The 20924-nt window shown below is 43.2% G+C and overlaps 1 protein-coding gene across 4 annotated transcripts in view; it reads right to left on the bottom strand.

Annotated features, from left to right (window-relative positions):
* WDR93 (WD repeat domain 93) overlaps positions 1–20924 on the bottom strand; it is a 360263-nt gene that overhangs the window by 159825 nt on the left and 179514 nt on the right. For all 4 annotated transcript variants that reach the window (XM_069222687.1, XM_069222684.1, XM_069222685.1 and 1 more), the window contains exon 11: positions 10342–10428. In XM_069222687.1, the coding sequence (XP_069078788.1) occupies positions 10342–10428 (87 nt within the window). The remainder of the gene's footprint in view (positions 1–10341; positions 10429–20924) is intronic.

Below are 20924 nucleotides of genomic sequence, written 5' to 3' on the forward strand. Positions count from 1 at the left end.
CAACTACTGCACCCGTTGTCCCTAACCTCATCTGAGGTGGGTCACTGGTGCCAACAACGTCCCCCGCCTCCCCTGAGCTTGAGTCCACCCTGGGTCCACCCCTGCTGGACTCCCCGACGACACCTGCAGCCTCAACACACAGGACCCTTTGACCATGAGTGCTCCCTGACAATGAAACCAAACGCTTAAAGACACCCCTGCATCTGTCGCCCCTGGGCACAGGAGAAGAGGACCAAAGGTGCACCTACGTCACCAAGCACCCCAAGTCTGCTACCTACCTGCTTGCTGTCCCTGACTGGCTTTCTAGCCAGAGCCTGCAGCCTGTTTGTCACGAAGTCCAACTCCCATAGAGAACCACTGGGCACCCAATGCTTTACTGCACCACTGCACCTGGCCGCCCAAGTGCTGCCTGGTGTGACCTGTTGGCGTGGTTCTAATCAGTGCCCAGTACTTACCTTTGCTCCCTGAGCTCTACCTCGTAAGTCATTGCTAACCCTGAGTTTGCTGAACATAGTTTCCCTCCACAGAATAATATTGAGAGAACTCTGAAAATTGCACTGTGTTGATTACTCAAACTGCAAAGTATTTATGCTTAAAGGTCTACTTACCTGATTACAAAGTTCTTGGGTTTGAAATATACATATAAAGAATTGGTATTTTACTAAATTGGTCTCAGACTTATTCTTTGAGTGTGTGCCTCATGTATTGCCTCTGTGAATACAACAAATGTTCAGCACTACCCTCTGAAAAGCCTAACTGCTCGGCCACACTACCACAAAATAGAGCATTAGTCCTATCTACTTTTGCCTCTGCAAAGCCAACTGTGGATCCACTGGACTCTCTGCACAGTGTACTTCATTTTAGTGCATTATATAAAGAGCCAGCTTCCTAGAGGGCTGCACTGTGACACTGAACAGCAGTGTTATAGTGCATTTCCGGAGAGTTTGCGGGATGCACCTGTGATGTGGTTCTTTGCGATGGGCCCAATCCACGCAACGGCGGCGATGCGTCATTTCTGCTTGGGGTTGTGCCACACAGCAGAGGAGATGCATTGGTTCCACTAGATCCACAGCGGCTGGCAGGCACTTTAGGCCCAATTACAAGGAGTCAGGACTGGGGAGGAACCACATGGCAGGGTAGATTCATAGATGGCAGAGTCCAAGTGCAGGGTTGTTTGAAGCCTGCTATGTCCCTGAGGCTTCAGATCAGGAGACCCGCCAACTAACCCTTGGAGTCACTCTGGGTTTCTGGGTTCAAGAGATGCAGGTCCAGTCCTTCTCACCCAGGCAGCAGAGCAGCAGGCAGGTCAGCACAGCAGGGCAGGGCAGCAGCCCCTTCATGTAAGAAGTCCAGCAGAGTGGCAGTCCTTTTCAGGAGCACAGCAGTCCTCCTTCCTGGAAAAGTATCAACAGGTCCAGAAGTGTACTGAAGAGTTGGTGACTGAGGTCCAGTATTTATACCCAGTTCTGTCTTTGGAATGGTGAGAAGCTTCTAGAGGCAGGCCTTTGAAGTGTACAGGTTCCCTGCCTTTCTGGTCCTGGCTCCGGACTGACTACAGAGGATAGGCAGCTCTTTGTGTGGTGACAGGTCACAGCCTATTCAGGTGTAAGTGAGGCTGTGCCCAGCTCCTCCCTCTCATCCTGCCAGTTATGGCCCATCCAGGCACACCTAAGCTCCCTACTATATGTGGCTGTCTAGGAGGAATACACAAAGCCCAATTCTACAATACCCCCAGTCATGTGACCCAGAGACTGCCTGCAAACACTAAATGGCTAAGGCAGGAAAATACCAATTTTCTAACAATGGCATTTTAAAAATTGCAATATAAAATCCGACCACCATAAGTTAGGATTGTTCATTACAACTCCAAAGACACCAAAAATGAACTGTTTAACTGCTCCCGTTGGGCAATTACAGCTTATTAAATAAAATACTGTAACTACAATGTTATCCAAAAGGAGAGGTAATCCATGTTTTTCATTACCAAGACATTTAAATCTTGAAAGTACATGGTCTACCTTTTGAATACACAGCACCCTGCCCTCTGGGCTGGTCAGGGCCTACCTAAGGGCTGCCTTCTGCATTGTAAAGAAAGGTTTGGGCTTGGAAAAAGGTTTATTTTGCCAGGTCGAAATGTTAGTTTACAAAGCAGACACACAGGATGCAAAGAAAGGCCAGAGAAATGTTGAAAGTGATATTAAGTAGGTGGCACAATCAGTGCTGTAGGTCCATTAGAAGTATTTCAGTCAGTCATAAATGTTTATTAGATTTTAAGAAAAAACAAAAAAGAACAACAAATTATGTATATATATATATCCAAAAAGAAATGCACAGGTACATATTAGAAAAATAAAAACACAAACAAGCTCCTACTGCTCATAAAAACAATAACGTTTCTCAAACCCAAGAACAAAAACTTCAACGAGTCCACTAAGCTTTCAGGTAAGCACAAAAGGGGATACTTTTAGTTTTACAGTGTACAACATATAAATAAACCCAGGGGCGAGTAGTGCAGACCAGGATAAAGTGCTAAGTTCTACCTCTAAAATGGATGGCCTTTATAAATCTTCAACTAGCTAGACCTTGGGTTGTGGCAAGAAATTCAATGACTATTCACTGAAGCTGATAAAAAACACACAATCAAGAATTTAATTTAGTCACTGTGCAAAATTTTCAAATATTGTATTGCTGGGAGAACCTGATTAAAACCCAGATTTTAGGAAGTGGAAGAAAAAAAGCCTTAAATGGTCGTTCATAAAACTCACAGAACATTAAAAAATGCAGGTCGTCCTGCGGAGATAAGTAATTGCAACTGCAGGGACCCCAATTACGAAACTCCCCTCCCCAGCCACAAAGGTTACTTATCAAATCGAAACTAAACCGCGTTAACAGCCTACGTAGAAAATCATTTGTGACTGAGAACAAATATGGTTCACAATGGGGAGAGGATTTCAAAGAGAAGTAATTTCTAACTGTTGGTTTCATTAGATCTGCCTCCTCTCTGAGTGTATCCTTCCATAATTTGAAATGTATTTTGGTTCAAATGAGGTCTTTAATAACAATTGACTCAGGGTTGTTGAAAACCTCTCTTTTCACAAACAATCTACAACACTCCTTAACAAATTTTAGCCATCCAATAGCTGCACAGTTATCCATTTTCAAACAGGTTCGTAGAAACACCTTATTTAGATGACATTCTGGGTGTGTCCAGATGGTCAATCATTTCAGAAAAGGTCAAGCGGCGTAAGGTAGCCCTAATTCTTGGTAGGACACGTAAGCAGGTGTGCTCTGCGGTACACCCAGGAGCCTCCTACAGAAATGGTTTTCGGCCACTTGTACAGCAGTAGTGTCTCTATAACCCCACATGTCGCTACCATATACCACAGCAGAAATCCACTTGCCGTTGTACAGCTTAACGGTTGTACCAATCGACGACATCCCCAAACGCTTTGCAAAGCTAAAAATTGCTGTGGTTGTTCGGCTGCAAAAGTTACTCTGGCCTCAATTGGATGGTTCCAGGAACAGCCATTATCAAATACTACCCCTAAGAAGGGGAAAGAGCCAACTTTAAAGAGCTTGTTGTCATTAGTCCTAAATCTTGTGTTTCTTGTCTTTTTTTGCCCTGCAACCATCACAATATATTTACTAAAGTTGGTTGAAAGGTCTAGTTTTTCCATGAAGGATACAAATGTGTCCACAAGATATTGCAGCCCAAACGCGGTCCTGGAAATAAGGACCGCATTGTCTGCAAACAAGAGAGCAGCGATTGCGTCGACACAAATTCTAGGGCAGTCTGATCTACACCTTAATAGGGGTTGAACTAAGTGACTGACATATAGGTAAACAGAAAAGATGGCAGTATGCAACCCTAACGCAGCCCCCTCAGTATGACAAACCCGTATAAGCAGCTTCTGTCCGGATGATTTCGGACGATGGGCTTCATATCACTATATAAGGCCCTCGGAAATAAAACTAGTTCCGGGATAATACCTGTCTGGGTTAAAACAGACCAAAGTTTAGATCTGTTTACTCAGTCGTAAGCCTAGGTGAGATCCATGAAAACAGGATGAAGCGACCGGGTCCCTGCCACGGTGTACCTACTGACCAAGAGAAGGAGATTTAAGCCTTGATCAGTTGTGCCAAGACCGGGGCTAACTCCATACTGGATATCGGAGCAACCACCCCAGGCCTTCAACCAAGCTGCTAAGTCTATTTAAAAGGGTTCTACCTATGACCTTCCCCACAGTGTCTATGAAAGAGTTGTGTCGCTAGCAGTGAGGAACAGCCTTATCACCTCTTTTAAAAACAGATACGATTATCGATGTCGACCAAGTTGGAGGTATACTCCCAGCTACTGCTTCGTGAGTAAAGGAGCCCATAATTCAGAGAGCGCTATATACATACAGATCAGAGGGTATGCTGTCAGGTCCAGGCACCTTATTTTTTGTTAACTGGGTAATTGCCAAATGCACCTCCTAAGGATTAAGAATGGGCAGGGGTCTCTATATGAGGTGGAGTGCTGGCAACTAAGGGATAGCTACTATAAATCTTCATAAAGTGGGAGACCCACACCTGCAGGGAAATATGTGGATCTAGGACTTCACTATGTGAGTTTTTCATAAAGGGAATGTTAATAACTTTCCAGAAATTAGACCTATTTCTCATGGTGTAGGCAAATAAACTTGTCCCAAGATGCAGTTTTTAATTCAGATTGTCTCAGCTTTAAGGAGTTCTTATATGCTCTCCTACTAGCAGTTACTATATCTCTGTCACTAAGTCGACTATTCAGCACCAACTGCAGATTTCTACTAACTCTGGACCAGGCCCTGTCAAACCATCTTGGGAAGCTGGACATGGGCACTGCCAGAGCCTTAGTCAATAGAGGTTTAGTTGTTTAGTTATGTTCCCAAAAGCATCCCTAATCGTGACACCAGATGTTGATTCACTAAGGTGTCAAAATCAGAATGACATTTGAGAAGTAAGAACTTCAAACATTTTTCAGGGACCACGCCTGTCCATTTTATTCTTCTTCTACTATTTGTTTCAACGTTTGCCTTCGGACCCTTAATGATAGGGTCTATAAAATCTCTCCCCTGATGATAAAGATAGAGACAAACACTATAATGATCACTATTAACCATTGGTAACACTTTCATACTTTCAATTAAAGAAAACAGAGCCCCAGACACAACAGTCTAGTAAATAGTAGTGGTACAATTTGTCCCTATGAATGTCACTGGAAGGATAGCAAATTCATCCTTGCTAAAGAAGTTGTAAGAGCTAAGTAGATTTAACCTGCAAAACAGGTTGTTAAACCTGCTTGTGTGTGCTCAAAGCGAACCAAAGGTAGGAGTTCCTCCATAATGTAAGCATGGCAAACACCACTACAGGGATAAACATTAAAGACACCCATTATAAAATTGCTTCCCAGGGTGCTAGCATGATGTGCTTCGTGGGGTGCTAGTATTTCATTTTCTGTCATGACTTATGCGTTGCTTGAACCTGAAGTCCGCTGAACGAGTGGCGAGGTTCTTGTTCCTGAATGTTCAGTCTTGGCCCAGGTCGGGGCGACTCTTTCTGGTAGCCATGGTGCTGCAGGCGATAGGAACGCCAAAGGCAGGCTGTGTCCTTCAGAAGTAGTGCCAGAGGGAAAAAACCCTAAAAAGGGGAAAAAAAAACTCCAAAAAGGAAATTTCCTGGAACAGGAGCAAAAATCAATAAGTAAATATAAGATCAAAAAAGAACAGGAAAAAACTGGAACAGACGTGAAACAGTATCTGACACAAGGAAGAAGGAGCGAAGACACCATCCTAACAGAAAGTGTTGCAGCGCAAGGAGGGAAAGAATCACAGCCCTTAAATACCCAAAAACAGGAAGCGACCAACAGGAAGTGCAAGGACACCATATTAGATAGGGAAAAATACATAGAAAGTAATGGACAAGGAGCCATAGAGAGTAGGGAACCAAAGCATGCTGGGAAGAGAGGGGAATAATGGGAAAGAAGGAAAAACAAAGGGAGGCACAAATGAGGGCGACAGAAAGAAAAGGAAAACAATAGCAGGTGAGTGGGGGAGGGTTAGACACGCCCGAATGCATGCTGTGCTATGAAGAAACAAGGCCCCATGCCCAATTTGGGGCCTCGTATGCTGCACGATAGACTGGGGGTGCGGTGTGTCTCCGTGCTGCAGCCCGGGCCGAATGTTCGGCTCGCGCTGCGGCACAACATTTTCAGGCCCTGGGCACAGGTAGCGCCACTTTACTAGGGGCGTACATGTAAATTAAATACATCAGTTGGGTATAATCCAGTCCTAACATGTTTTAAGGAGAGAGCACAAGCATTTGTTAGAAGTAGTGAATGGCGCAGAGTCCTAAAGCCAGCAAAAACAAAGTCATAAAATAGAAGGGTAGAAGGCAAAAGGTTAGGGGTATAACACGTCAAGGATGCCAGGTCTAACACTAACTGGCCCAGAAAGGGCCTAATTGATCCACGAAGTCTTATCATACTCACGTTCCCTGGAGAAAAACTCTACCATGTTTCTGATTATAGTACTGTTTGGCAGCTGAAGTAAGGCATGGAGCCTAATTTGCCAACAGCTGCACTTTCTCTCAAACGTGGTGAGCGACTACTAGGTAAGGTTTCATACATCCATGCAAATCATTCAATTAGGGACATTTTTGTAATCTTTATCACGGCTATATTATTATAATGAAGCTTGATAAAGCATGGAATATGTTCACTTTTTAGGTTTTTTAATTATCGACATCCCGCATGTCATCATTCTTTTGTCTCTTATTTTAAATGTTTTGCGAAATGAAATTGCAAGATGTGGCCATTTCCTGCTTACAACATGCTCAGCTCTAGTAACTTTGAAGGAACCATTATTCTCTTTAGCGCTGTCACTTTATGTCTGGTTTTAGCATGGGTCCTGCGCAAAGGCTTGTAAAACCACCTGCATACTAATTCTAAGGACATTTATCACAAAAGGGGTCTCCATCAACAATATTTTATGGTTGATCTATGTCACTTAGCTGAGAACAGAGTAGAGGGCTTGGAAACGAATACCAATATCCATGTAAGACCTTTATACAGTAGGGCTATTGCTTTTTTACTGCAAATAGCCTTAGTTAATTAGGATTCTGTATAGAATGTGCCAAGAATGATGAGGTTTTAGGAGACCATCTGACTGCGGCACAAGATGATGAGTAATACAAAGAACTTTAAATTCAATGCACTGGATCACTAGCGGCTACAGCAAAGCATGAGATGCTGACAAGACATGGCTGACAAGACATGGCCCTTGACATGTAGGTCCATCAGCGGGAATGCTGCAGTATTCAATTAAGTTATGTAAATCCCGACAACACCCCACTAACATAATTAAAAAAGGAGTATATGAGAGGAAAACAGCTCTAACCCTCAGGACAGACCATATAAGGGAACACTTTTCTCACCACCCATAGGTGGGACCAGTCTCTTATTGTAGCAGACATTTCTTGAAGCACTAACAAGAGTGCCAGGTCAATTATCACTCCAGTTCACTCAGGTTTTTCATATGAACAGATGGAGTTGGCTCTGACCCAGAGGAGTATGACAGTTTAAAGAGCTCCATACAGAAGATTCCAACATCTGAACATGTGTCAGAAACCTTTCTATCATACCCAACACAAAACATTAAGATTCAGGTTCAACCTAAGCATAGGAAAATGGAGTACTAGAAAGGAATTGATAGTAAAAGGTTCACACAGCGGCTGATGCTTGGCTTTGAGTTATTGATTGATATTTTGTTATAACTTCACTAACGGTTGTATGACAGAACCATGCATGGCAGAACCACGCATGGCTTAACGCGGTTAGAACCGCTACTGCGTCTTAACCACGCATGCCTTTACAACTAATTTCATTGTAAAAGCATGCTTAGTAAATGCATTTTTGGTAACGCCATCCATGGTGGTGTGATACAACCCTCCTGACCCCCTGCCCCGCCCTAAACCCTAGAACATATTCTGTCCTAAAAACTTCCCCACCCTGTATTAAACACTACCCCAAACCCCCACCCTAAAACCTACCTTGCCCTGTCCTAAAAACTACCCCACCCCCATTCTAAACCCTAAAAGCTGCTATGCCCGGTCCTAAAACCTACCAAGCCCTGTCCTAAAAATGACCCTAACCCCCCGCCCTGCCCTAAACCTTTCTTTGCCCTAAACACTACCCCAACCTGTCCTAAAAACGACCCCGCCCTGAACCTTAAAACCTATCCCGCTCAGTCGTAAAAACTACCCCGACCACTCTGCCCCGCCCTAAACCCTAAAAGCTGCCCTGCCCCGTCCTAAAAGCTGCCCTGCCCCGTCCTAAAAGCTACCCCGACCCCTCTGCCCCTAGAATAAACCCTAAGAGCTACCTTGTCCTAAAAACTACCCCACAGTGTTCTAAAATCTACCCGGCTCCCCCACTCCACCCTAAAAGCTACCCTGCCCTGTCCTAAAACCTACCCTGCCCTGTAAAACTAACCCACCCCCTGCCTTAAAACCTAAAATCTACCCTGTTCTAGAAACTTCCCCACCCTGTCCAAAAAACTATCCCAACCTCCCTGAACCCTAAAACCTACTGTGTCCTAAAAAACTACCCCAACCCCTGCCCCCACCCTTATCCCTAAAACCTACCCTGTCCTAAAAACTACCCCATCCTTTCGCCCTACAACCTAAAACCTACCCTGCCATGGCTAAAAAACGACCCTGACACCCACCCCGCCCTGAACCCCAAAACCTGCCCCACCCTGTCATAAAAACTACCCTGCCCCGTCCTGAACTCTAAAACCTACCTTAAAAATCCTCCCACCCGCCCCAGTCCCACTTAACCGGCCGCTACGTTCCTCTTCTGACTATTCCTCCTATGTGCCTAAACCATGCAAATGTGTGGTGCCTTAACCATTCATTTGCGTGATTCAGGCACATGCGTGGCAACGCTTGCCTGCTTACTGCCAGTGTGGCTCCGGCCGCATTGTAAAGGCCATTTCTGATTCCTTGGCTGTATGGCAGAAGCACGCATGGTTTAACAACATGGTCGGAACCAAGACTGTGTCTTAACCACGCATGCCTTTACCCCGCATACCTTTACAACGAATTTCTTTGTAAAACTATGCTTGGTAATGGCATAGTTGGTAACACCATGCATGGTTGTGTGATACAACCCACCCAACACCCTCGTCCCACCCCAAACCCTAAAACCTAACCTGTCCTAAAAACTACCCCAACCTATCCTAAAAGCTACCCTAACCCCCGCCTTAAACCCTAAAATCTACCCTGCCCTAAAAACTACCCCAACTCTCCGCCTTGTCCTAAACCCTAAAAGCTACCATGTCCTGTCCTACAAAAATACCCCACCCTGTTCTAAAAACTACCCCGCACCACTATAAACCCTCCTGTGTGTCTGAACCACACAAATACATGATGCCTTAACCACGCATTTTCATGGTTCAGGCACATGCGTGGTTCGGGATAAGCGTGGTAAAGCTCGCGTGCTTAGGACCTGCGCGGCTCCGACCAGTTTGTAAAGGCCATTTCTCTTCACTAACACCTGTGTAAAGCAATGCATATTTCTATAGCACCTTGATGTACTTTGTCCAGGTAGATCCTGCAATGTAGAAAACATTAAAATAAAACGTGTGTTTACAAAAAAGAGATCCACTCAAAAGAAAAGAGCAAGAGACTCCAAGAGAGCTTCGACTCTAACGATTCATCTTTTCAAGGCAGTACTTAACAGACTCTGCAGAAATGGAACGATTATTCTGTTGAACTGAGAAAGGTTTTAACTAACCAGGCCATGCTCAGCATCTGTTTTATCATGAAGAGACGGGTGCACGCTAGCAAGCCTGGAACTATCATCAAAATAGCCCAAGTGACACCATTTTTTTCAAGTAAACAAGCAGAAACAGAGGGTAAATTCACGGTGTCCACCTATAATCATAAATATTATTCAGTATATAGAAGAAAAGTCTGTTTTTCTTTTGTTAGTGACACAAAAAAAGAAACAAAATGTTTAGAAAAGAAATTAAATCAATGTCAGAGTACATATAAATCCAGATAAAAATGATAATGCCAAGTGAAATAAACATAAAACTGGTAAAAAGAAAAAATACGAATTGCAAGAAAACTAATATAAAAGAAACTACTGTCTTGTGCCTATATTTTACTCTTGAGGGAATTACAAACTCTTGACAACTGGAGCTTGAAGAGCATACACTGAATAGAAAGACGCTGTTATCTGAAAACATGGCACTACTATAAAGCATATGCTAAACAGTAAGCAAACAACAGAATAAATATATCTCGCAAATACTATACCAGTTTTCTCCTTGGGAGATCTGAGCAGTAAATACAGGGCGAGGTTCTGGTCTCCACTCCAGTGAACACATACCGAGTTGGGTACATCTTTAAATAAAGAGAAAATGAGGTATGGGGTAAGGTGAGCATTGCTGGTTGCTGTATTTCAACATGCACAGTAACAACACTAGTTCAAGAACTGGTGCTAAGAATATATACTTATCATGACAAAAGACTGTGTCAATGTGATGAACAAGCACATTTTACGTGAACACACCCCCTCCCTTAGCTGGGTCCTTTGCATGTGACACAGCCTAGGATTCACTGGCGGATGACTGCAGCCACAGGGTGGAACACAGAATGCCCAAGAAAAAAAGTCATCTCACACAAAAATTCTTATCTACACCACAAATTATATAGGCCCTTGTTAAATGGCATTTATACAGGAAAGCAACTCTTCTCCAATATACCAACATATCATGTAATGACAACCGTTCAAACTGGAGAGAAACTCTTAGATGTAGGCAGTCTGTCCATTTCAGGCTCAAGTTTATAGTCCACGTCATATAAGCTGCTATACATAGTGACATCAGCACTCCTAGTCCATTAGCGATGCATGAGATTTCAGTCGCTGCTAGGGGCTGGACCAGAAGCATCTGTTTAAAAGCAATCATGATTCGTGAAACAGAACAAGGCACTATCGTGCACTCATGCACTGACCCATATGTTCCACACAGTCTTCTCTCTTCAGCTCCCTTAATTTTCATCTAACTTTGAAGTGCATGTGAACTAGAAGGCCAATCACTTAGTGCAGATGGACTAACAGAGCCCTGTAGCCCGGGGCGTAGCCATTTTGGAGAAGGAAAAAAATTAGGTTAAACTGAACTCCAAATATAAAGGAAGATAAATGTGAAAGTCAGAATTCAAGCAGTATTTTACAAATATTTGGATACTGAGCAGAAGAGGTAATAAGGTCAAAACATTAAAACAGATACAATTTTCAGTTTGTGGATACACTTGAGCAGCATAGAATAGCATGGCTGGTAAGGATAGAGGGCTGTCCCTCAACAAAAAAGCGAGAAATCTCTAGGAATAACAATATGTCCAGCATGCAAAACTGTCCACGTGATACCCCTGACATGGAACAATATCTCTATCAAGGTTGAAGTGCTGCTACAAATTGGACTAACTTAACATAGTTGCTATGAATCATGTGCTGAGGTGGCCACATTGACAAAGACTCATGAATGAAGCAAAGACCAAGTAAATGTTAAAAGCTGAAATATGGCCACTCCAATTTGCCGGCAAATTACGCTGTGAACATGAAATAAGACGAACTCTAGCCAACAACAACTGAACCAGAACTGGCAGCACTCACAATAAAGCCACCAGAGCTTACCATCAGATGGTGTGACGTAAAGTTCAGGAGACATTCTCCTCCTGCTTGGCTGTCATCAACTAGTTTACAGAGGAACCACATAGAAGAGATGTGGTTGCCAAGCTGTGATCCAGCTTTGGTGATTGCACGGCACCTGGATCATTAGATGGCGCTCAGTATGCTAGTGGTAATCTCTCAAGCGGATAGTTATCCTGCCGGAGATGATTGGTGATAGGGCCTTCTCATCGCCAATATGGAGTATAGAGAATAATGACGAGAGTCAAACATTCGTGGTGACGATGTTTACAGGAGTTAAGAGAGCTCATGAAGGAACTGGCACCTGTTTTGCTGCCAGAAAACTGCTTTAGAAGCCAATGTTTGGAGTCCCAGCACAGTAAGCGATTCATGCTCTAATAAACTAATTACATTGCATGTGTAACATTAGAAAGTTACATAAGGTATTACAACGAAAAAATATGTTAAGGCACTGAAAAGAAAAAATAGGGATACAATTGGATGCTCATTCTGAACACATCTCCTGTGAGTGACGTTCAGGCTGAGGAAGTATAGCAACATCCATGTCTTTTGTGTTCTCTCTAAGAGCCCCTAGGTGTCAGTTTCATTCTGTATCAGCTGCAACCAGCAACTATGCACCAAGGCCTCAATATCTGCTACCCATACTACTAGATTTCTGCACTGATTGGAACAATAATTTATTGTTCTAGGGACCCGTGTGTGGCACAAACTACAATCATAATTACGTTTAATAGGGAGCACAGGCTGACATGAAATAGACAAGGTGACTGGAGCACTAGCCGATCCAGCAATCACATGCAATTTAGATTGAGACAAATTAATTGAGCCTAATGGTTGTTAAATGATCAGACAAAAGTGATCTAAAGCATGCCAGTAGGAATTCCTCTACCCCTGCCAATGTAAGCAGTCTCCAGTGAAGCAGCAGATGATGTACAGTACCAAACGCAGCAGAGAGGACAAGTAAGGTTAGGCTCCTGCAATCTACATTGTGGCAGACACCCAAGGGGAGCAAGAATAAGACAACAAGAGAGGACGGAAATGGGTTTCATAACCTTCCTAAACTACTTGGAATATCTAGGCCTAACTCCAGGCCCTTTGCTTAAGATAACCAACCCTGGACCAATTTCAGCTTCATAACTCCTCATCAGCGACATGTGGCTGGGTCTCTAAGCTCCATGAATGAACATACACATTCTGCTAAGGAACACACAACACAAGATACAAAAAGTGTTGGTAAACTCTAGGAATTACTTCTAGATTACTAGGAATACCACGGTAGCATTTTCTTATTCAATTTTTAGTTTGTATAAGCCAGAAGGGGGCTGTGAGAAATAAAACTTGCGTGTCTTGGATTTAGAAGTTAGAAACAAAAATCCAAAAGCCTAACAGAGAAGAAAGAAAGAGTAGATTTGCAAAAATATATAAATACATCTATACAAACATGTAGAAGGAAAGCACTTCATTAATAAAGAGTACTTATCGGTACTCTTTGTGAGATTAGCCATAAGTAGGAAAGAAGTAACTTGCAAACAGCTGCTTCTAGGGAGAAGCGGAAGGAGAAGAACAGAGAGAAGTAAGCAACTAAAGTTCTACCCAAGCTAGGGAATACGATATTAAAGCAAGGACGCAAAAAGAGTGCAAACTGTGATAGCCAACAAAATCCACAGCACACTGGTGTTGCAAAGGCAAAGCACCTTTGCATTTGGCATCCTTTACCGGAAACCAGAAAGAAAAACATTCCTTGCATCACCTCTAATCCCAACTATGAACCTCCTTCTTAGCCCCAACACACCACCCAAAATCACCACTGATGGTTACTCTGACCCACAGCCAAGTTGCAATACTAAAGCATCCAGTCTCTTCTCCTCAAACCGAGGGAACTGGAAGAGGAAACAGGGAAGTTTGCGGCTGCATAAAGGAACAATGGGCCCCAGAAATGTTTTCTTCTCACTGGGCTAGTATTCAGGAAATAGGCTCGTGACACAAGTGCTGAAGATTTGCATGTCTCAGACAGTGAAGGCAATCCACAGAGCATTAAATGCACCAGGATCCATAGCTTCTAATGGCATATACCAAGGACAACAGGTGAGAGAAGGATTTTTTTCTTAGAACATGAGAGGAAATATGCTCAACACTTTATTGATCTCCATATCATCTATATGCAGTAGCATTAGGGTCTGGGTAAAGAAGAAGTGACTCTGGACCCTAGGTCTAAGAGACCTGGCATATCCTTACCTTGATCTGTAAGACTGAGCCTGGAAACATCCAGAAGCCACCTGGGCCCAATGGGATCTGGATGTATTGGGCCATATGTGTCTCTGAAGCCTATGGCTGCAGAATCGGTAATCAGGTCAGGGGAACCAGGATGGACAACACCAAACAAGCAGACAAGGATAAGAGAGGCCTTTAAGGCAGAGGACGCTGTGGTAGTTTTAAAGAGTGCACAAACTGTGTGGCTGGCAGCAAAAGCAAAACGTGCTTCAAAAACAAGCCAATGATGTCAGAGTGCATCATACTAATTTATCGCACCTACATGTTACCCTCTAGCTGCCTGTTGAGGGACCGGAAGACCCTGAGTTACTGGGTCCAGGACTCATAATGAGGCAGATTTATGTCTTTTTGAGATAGAGGAATTGCTCCACCACTCACAAACGTTTTCCTGACGACCAGAGCTCTGAATTTCCCCCTGCTTATGAAGCTATGCTTGAGCACGGAGAGCTAGGTCGATATATGCGTCAGTGGTTGATACCATAACAGAGCATGCGCACAGTGGTCCAGGAAGCATTTAGTGCCTGACCCTGAGTTTCTGCAATCAGGCGGTATGCTCCTTTAGTGTCTTACGAGCTCGTGTAGGAAGTACGACAGTCTTGACACTTGCAACAAGGGCTGAACTGAAAGTCCGTTCGAGCCTTATTAGATGCAGGAGGAGAAATTGTCCGCAGTAAAGCAGTCTCCGAGGCCCCGTCTTTCACCGACCGCGCTGAACACCTTGCTATGCCAGACGTCACAGAAGTTGGATTCTGCCCGGCTGTTGCTCCTCATAGCCTTGTTTGGCTTCCAGCTGTGAAACGTGCGTTTTCATTTGCTCTCTGCAGGGAGCTCCAATTAACTATTCCAGCTGCAGTAGTGGGGTCCATCTCTCAGCAGATGAGGTGTGGATCGGGTGTAAGTAAATAATGGTATACATTGAAGAAAACTAACTTCTGTAATTTGCTAAAAACGAAATAAACCGGTCTGAGGCGAATATAGAAGATGTGGTGATGAGCATCCATTCCTGGATTGTCTCGGCCCTGGACACACTCATTCATGAAAGGGGGATAAGCAGAAAAATAAAGCATCTACCCCGTGGTATAACAATCATTTATTTGAGCAAAAGAGGTAGAGTGCTTTAACAAATGTGGCTGAAAGCACACAACTCTAATGTTAAAAAAGTTTATTTAGAAACTAGTGAAAAAAACTATCATAAAATGAGTGAAAAGGCGTATTGTAACTTTTGTGGTGTGAAAATTGAGGGAAGCCACAACTCAGCAAAATAAAATTTTGCTATTGTTGAAGGCTTAATGAAGACAACTAAAGTTGCTTGCTTGCAGACTACTTTGTAAAAAAAAAAAAAAAGGAAAATACATCACCTCAAATTTTTCCAGGGATGACTCTCGCCTTATGCCATCTCCCAGCTGAAACAGAAGCTCCCTTCCAACACCAGATTAGAAATGATTGAGCGTTTGGATTTAGAGAGCCTTCAGACTACTGTCTCAAAAGTTAAATCTGGTTCACCAGGGGACCCAGCGAGGGCTGATACTACAAAAAATTCAGAATCTGTATTTTTTCTGAATTTTGTAAGACTTCTAAATCACTCCATTTTGAATGCAGTGGTCCTCTACTGCTGGAAACAAGCGACGGTGATCTCTCCCCTGAAAAAAACAAACAGTTTAGACCATATGCTGCCTGAAAACTATCAGCTTATTTCTCTTTTGCCATTTATGATGAAAGTTTTGGAGAATGTTATTAATAATTAATTAGTGAATTTGAAAAACTGGGTTGTTGGTGGACTGTGGTGTCAGCCCTGGTCAACCAGCACCCACAATTCTTGTCAGGGTAAGGCACAGGCAAACCCCAAATCAACCTGTGATCACTGTCTAGTAGCTTGGCACAAAGCAGTCAGGCTTAACTTGAAGGCAATGTGTAAAGTATTTGTGCAACACTTCAAACAGTAAAACTGTGAAAACGTCACACAAAAAGGATCTCACACTAGGTTACAAAAATGGAACTTAATTTAATAAAACAAGACCAAAATGACAAAAATCCACTGACCATACCTTGACATTATTTTTTAAGGAATAAACTGTGGAATAGCGCTTAAAAGCAAGAAGTACCAACAAGGGATATCTGGTCACCCCGGACCGGGACAATGTCAAAAGTTCAGGCAGACCGCAATGAAGAGCGGGCCGGCTCCAGGGACCCAGTTAGGCAAGCTGAGTACAGTACCTAAATCCCGTTTGCTGAGCGTTGCGTGGATCTGAGGCGCAGATGCATTGCATACTCCATGCGATGCATTGGTTCTGAGATGAGGCGAGGCTGCGGTGTAATTTCCTGTTGCGTTCTTGTAGAGGATCCTATCAACAGGGCTTACAATGTGAAGGTCGTTGTCGGGATGCGTTGTGCAGCCGAGGCGATGCATTAGTTCCAATAAGCCGTGAAGCTGCGATGTGGAGCTTTGGCTTCATCATCAAGGTTGCCATTGTCCTGTTCTTATACCCACTGGTGTCTTTGGGGGAGACTTCAAAGGCATGCCTTTGAAGTGCAGAGATGTTCTGCCCTCCTTGCACTGGCTCCAGACTAACTACAGGGGGTATGCAGTCCTGTGTGTGGGGAGAGGACACAATCTCTTCAGGTGTAAGTGAGGTTGTTAACAGCTCCTCCCTCCCATCCTGCCCAGGTTGGCTTTCAAGTCCTACCTAAGCTCCCATTGTGTGGCTGTCTAGTAGGAATACACAAAGCCCAACTGGCAACTACACCCATTCATGTAACCAGATACAGGCTGCAGGCACCAAATGGGTAAGGCAAGAAAATGCCAACAAGTGGCATTTTCAGAATTGCAATTCAAACTCTGACTTCACCATAAGTTAGGGTACTCTATTGTGGTTCCAGAGACACCAAACGTGAAGGGGTGATCTCTTTCCATTTGGAAATTACTCTTATAAAGTGTAATAAGGTGATTCCAATGTTAACCTAGCGGGAGATTGCCTTGCAGTGGTAAAAAACAAATTGAAGAGTTTTTCACCACCAGGACATATAACATAAAAAAGTACATGTCCTACTGTTTGATCACATTGCACCCTTTCCTCTGGGCTCTCTTGGGCCTATCCGAAGGGTGACTTATATGTATTAAAAAGGAAGGTTTCAGCTGGGTAATGGGGTTATTTTACCAGGTCGAAATGGCAGTTCAAAACTGCTTACACAGGGTCTGCAATAGCAGGCCTGAGACATACTCTCTACTTAAGTGGGTGGCACAATCAGTGCTGCAGGCTCACTAGTATAATTTAATTACAGACACTGGGCACAGGTAAGTGCACTTTGCTACGGACATTTAGGTAAATTAAACATGCCAATTGGGTATATGCCAATGTTACCATCTTTTAGGGAAAGAGCACAAGCACTTTAACACTGGCTAGCAGTGGTAAAGTGTGCCGAATCCTCAGACCAGCAAAAACGAAATCGGCAAAAACAAGAAGTCTGAAGGCAAAATGTCAGGGGGAAACCACACCAAGGATGCCAGATTTAACAGTGAAATAACTGGAAGAACATCATTTTTACACCCATCTCAACTGGCTTTTGCCAGACTGTGAACATGGGAGGGTCAGCGGCTTTGATTTAATTAGACCTAAGTGCTGCTTGTGACACAGAATCCCATAAGGTTTTGTTGAACAGAATGAGACTGGGATTCATGACAATGCTCTTGCCTGTCATAGGTCTTTTTTGAATGTTCATGCCTTTCAAGTGATAGCCCCACCGTTCTCCTCCACTAAGCGTCAACTAGAGTTTGGGCCCCCAAAGTTCTGCATTAGGACCTACGCTTTTTAACATCTGTGTTATGGATATTTTAGAATCTTTTGGTCTGTCTTGGATCTCATATGCTGACGACAATTGATTCGGCCACTGTCAACACCTGAGAAGGGGGCCTCCTCTCACTTCAGGAATCTTATGACTGCAGCGGCGCAGTGGATGAACTTACATTTTCTAAAGTTAAATTAAAGTAAAAACAGAGGTTTTTACCCTCGGCAAACATTCTCTGAGGTGAGGGCCTCTCTGGTGGTCTAAGGCACTGGGTCAGCCTCCAGCTCCTAAACCAGCAGCCAAGAATTTGATAGTCTGGGTTGACAACAAGGTGTCCTTTGAACCAAAAAATAAAACTGGTGACATCATGTTGTTTTGGTGTGCTCAGAAGCCTAAAGAAAAACTTCGGCTTCTTCTTTCTGTCTGCTCAGAGGAAAATTATGCAAGCCTCGATCATTTTGCTGCTAGATTATTTTAACATTTTGTATCTAAGTGTGTTAAGGAAAGACTGTACAGTCTGCTTGCTGCACGTCTGGTAAGTCACCTGCCGAGAACCCACTCGGTATCAAATCAGGTTCAGAATCTACACTGGCTCCCTGCGGAGAAGCGAATTCAATTCACGACTTTATGTGCGACTCGTTGCGTTCTTAACAACGTGGGTGCACCTGTTCTCACTTCGCTGCTTGAGCCTTTCCGCCCACGAGGTACAAGATCCTTGGACAATAATCTGGCTGTGAGACTGCATTTTAATTGAGCCAGGCAACTTTCTTCTGTGTTCTGTGCCCTAGCTAATGGAATAACCCTCCGCGCAACCTGCGAACCATTATGTGCGTCCTGGAAGTGGCAAAAAAAAAGTGCTATTCCCTTTTTAAATGCATTATTAATACTGTGCGGTGCTATTTAAAAGCGTAACCACGCCCTTCTGCTCATCTCGTACTTTAAAAGGCACAATCGCATTGGCTTCTTCTTTTGCAAAACTGTTTCGCTTCCAACGCGGTAGCTTCGTCAACGATAATTTATCGAAAACATCACGTATTTATAACAACCATCATGAATTACCAGTGATTAACGTGAGATGCCGTTTCAAACAGTTTTCACAGATGCTTGCTCATAAACCTCCCGCTGTGCACCCATCCTCCACATACATACGATACGTTATATTCACAGAAGCAATGCAGATGTTTCCCCAGAGCTATTCAGCACTGTATCTCAGTTAATAATTAATATTATTATATCAACAGATAATATAATAGCTACTCCTTCCGTTCCACTCATGTTATCATCACAACATTCGCGTATGCAAAACTACAGTTCCCCTTACTTCGGTTGTGTTGCTAACATTAATTTGAGTGTCCTGTTGCTGCCATCTTCTGGCAGCTGGTTACTTTTATTATTTCTCTTTAAAGTCAATTATTCACCCCCTGAGTGCGAGTTGTTGTAAAATTCAAGTTTGGCTTATTCAAGATTTAAACTTTTTAAGTTACTATAGAAGTTTAAAACCCAATTACTTTCGCAATTTCATAAACTAAGCTTCTTATTACTATGAGTACCTTACACTGAATAATTGTAACATCTCTTATTTACAGCGCTTAGTAATGGCAAATGTGTGATATTTAGTGCTATATTAAAAACAAGGTGCCAATATTAAGGTATTTTACATTTGCTGATGTACTCCCCACCACCCAGAAGCGCATATTTATACACTTTGTATTAATATATAACTATCGCATACTGGACACTGTTTTTTACCATTATTGGGCTCCTGAGCCTCGCATTCTTTTTTGTTTTTGATCCTCCCACCTGAAGTTCTCCTCCTGGAAAGTGAATTTATACCTGATAAATTCAGTATTAGAATTTATCAAACTACCAATGCTTGATGGTATTGAACTAACATAGCTAGCATATGGAATTGTTTCTGTTTACATGCTGCATATTAATGACAAGAAAATAAGCTACCTACCTGTAAGTGTAGTTCTCCAGTATTTGTATCTTTCATAGATTCACATGCGACCCACCTTCCTCCCCAAAGAGGCTCTCCTTAGGATCTGAGTTTTAATATCCCACTTGTGCTGGACAATCTGAATAAATGAAGCCTCTGGGGTGAGTGCTCTAGAGGGAGCCTTATTACTACTAAACTTTTATTCAATTTATAACAAGATAAATCATAAAGCATAAATTCCAATAGACCTGATTCAGGAGGGAGACTCCAGATTTTTTAAACCAAAAATTCAGCAGTCTGGCATGGGCTGTTATAAATTCCATTGAACAGCTTCGCTCAGAAAGCCAGCCCCAGACAAGCAAACATGCTCATAAGTAAGTAATTGTAAAAGCAGTAAGGCAGGTCAGACAAGTTAAATTTTTCTATTTTAAAAGTGGTACAAGGCATTTCGCTAACAAGTGAGGGTAAAATTTACAAAGAATGTAAAATGTATCTTGGACTAAGAAAGGGGAGAGTAGAAACGCTGGCTTGTGAGTGTTCATCTATGAAACACTCTTGCATGCATACCAGAGACTATGTGGCACTGATAGGAGAGCTTCAACAGACCACCGGCAAGCACAAGCAGGGCCAGCTTTAGGGCATTGCAATCAGTGCAGCCGCACCGGTCACTGACTTTGGTGGGGGGTGCTGTGTTTAAAAATAACTATTGGTTTAAAAGCATGTGAACTTCCTGTGTGTCCAGTAGTTTTCAGGCAACAATAAAAATGTCAAGATAACTCTGGTGATTAATTCAATGTTCCTACTGGTGAGAGATTGGAATGTTGTCTAGTGGAAGTTTTGACTCAAAGTAGCATAGGCGGTTAACGTGCCTGCTGCAAAGAATGTGTACCATGCAGATCACAGAACTGAGAGTGGGTGAACTAAGAGTAGCGCTATAAAGAAAATGAAATATATGTCAGAGAGAGGCTATGGAGAGATGAGGTGTACTGTTGGAGAATGGTAGTGAGGGAATACATAGAGAAGGGCTTGGGGGCACCAAAAAAGACTGTCGAACCGGGCGCCACCAGCACTAAAGGGGGGCTTGTGCAGAAGGCAGGAGCGGAAACAAGGACACAGCAACGCCAAGACAGAATCTTCCCTTCCCCAAAGCAGCCTGCCCAACATTCAAGTTAAAATGGCAGGTGAATTGTCACTGCA

Source organism: Pleurodeles waltl, chromosome 3_1, assembly GCF_031143425.1.
Source record: "Pleurodeles waltl isolate 20211129_DDA chromosome 3_1, aPleWal1.hap1.20221129, whole genome shotgun sequence".
NCBI lineage: Eukaryota > Metazoa > Chordata > Amphibia > Caudata > Salamandridae > Pleurodeles > Pleurodeles waltl.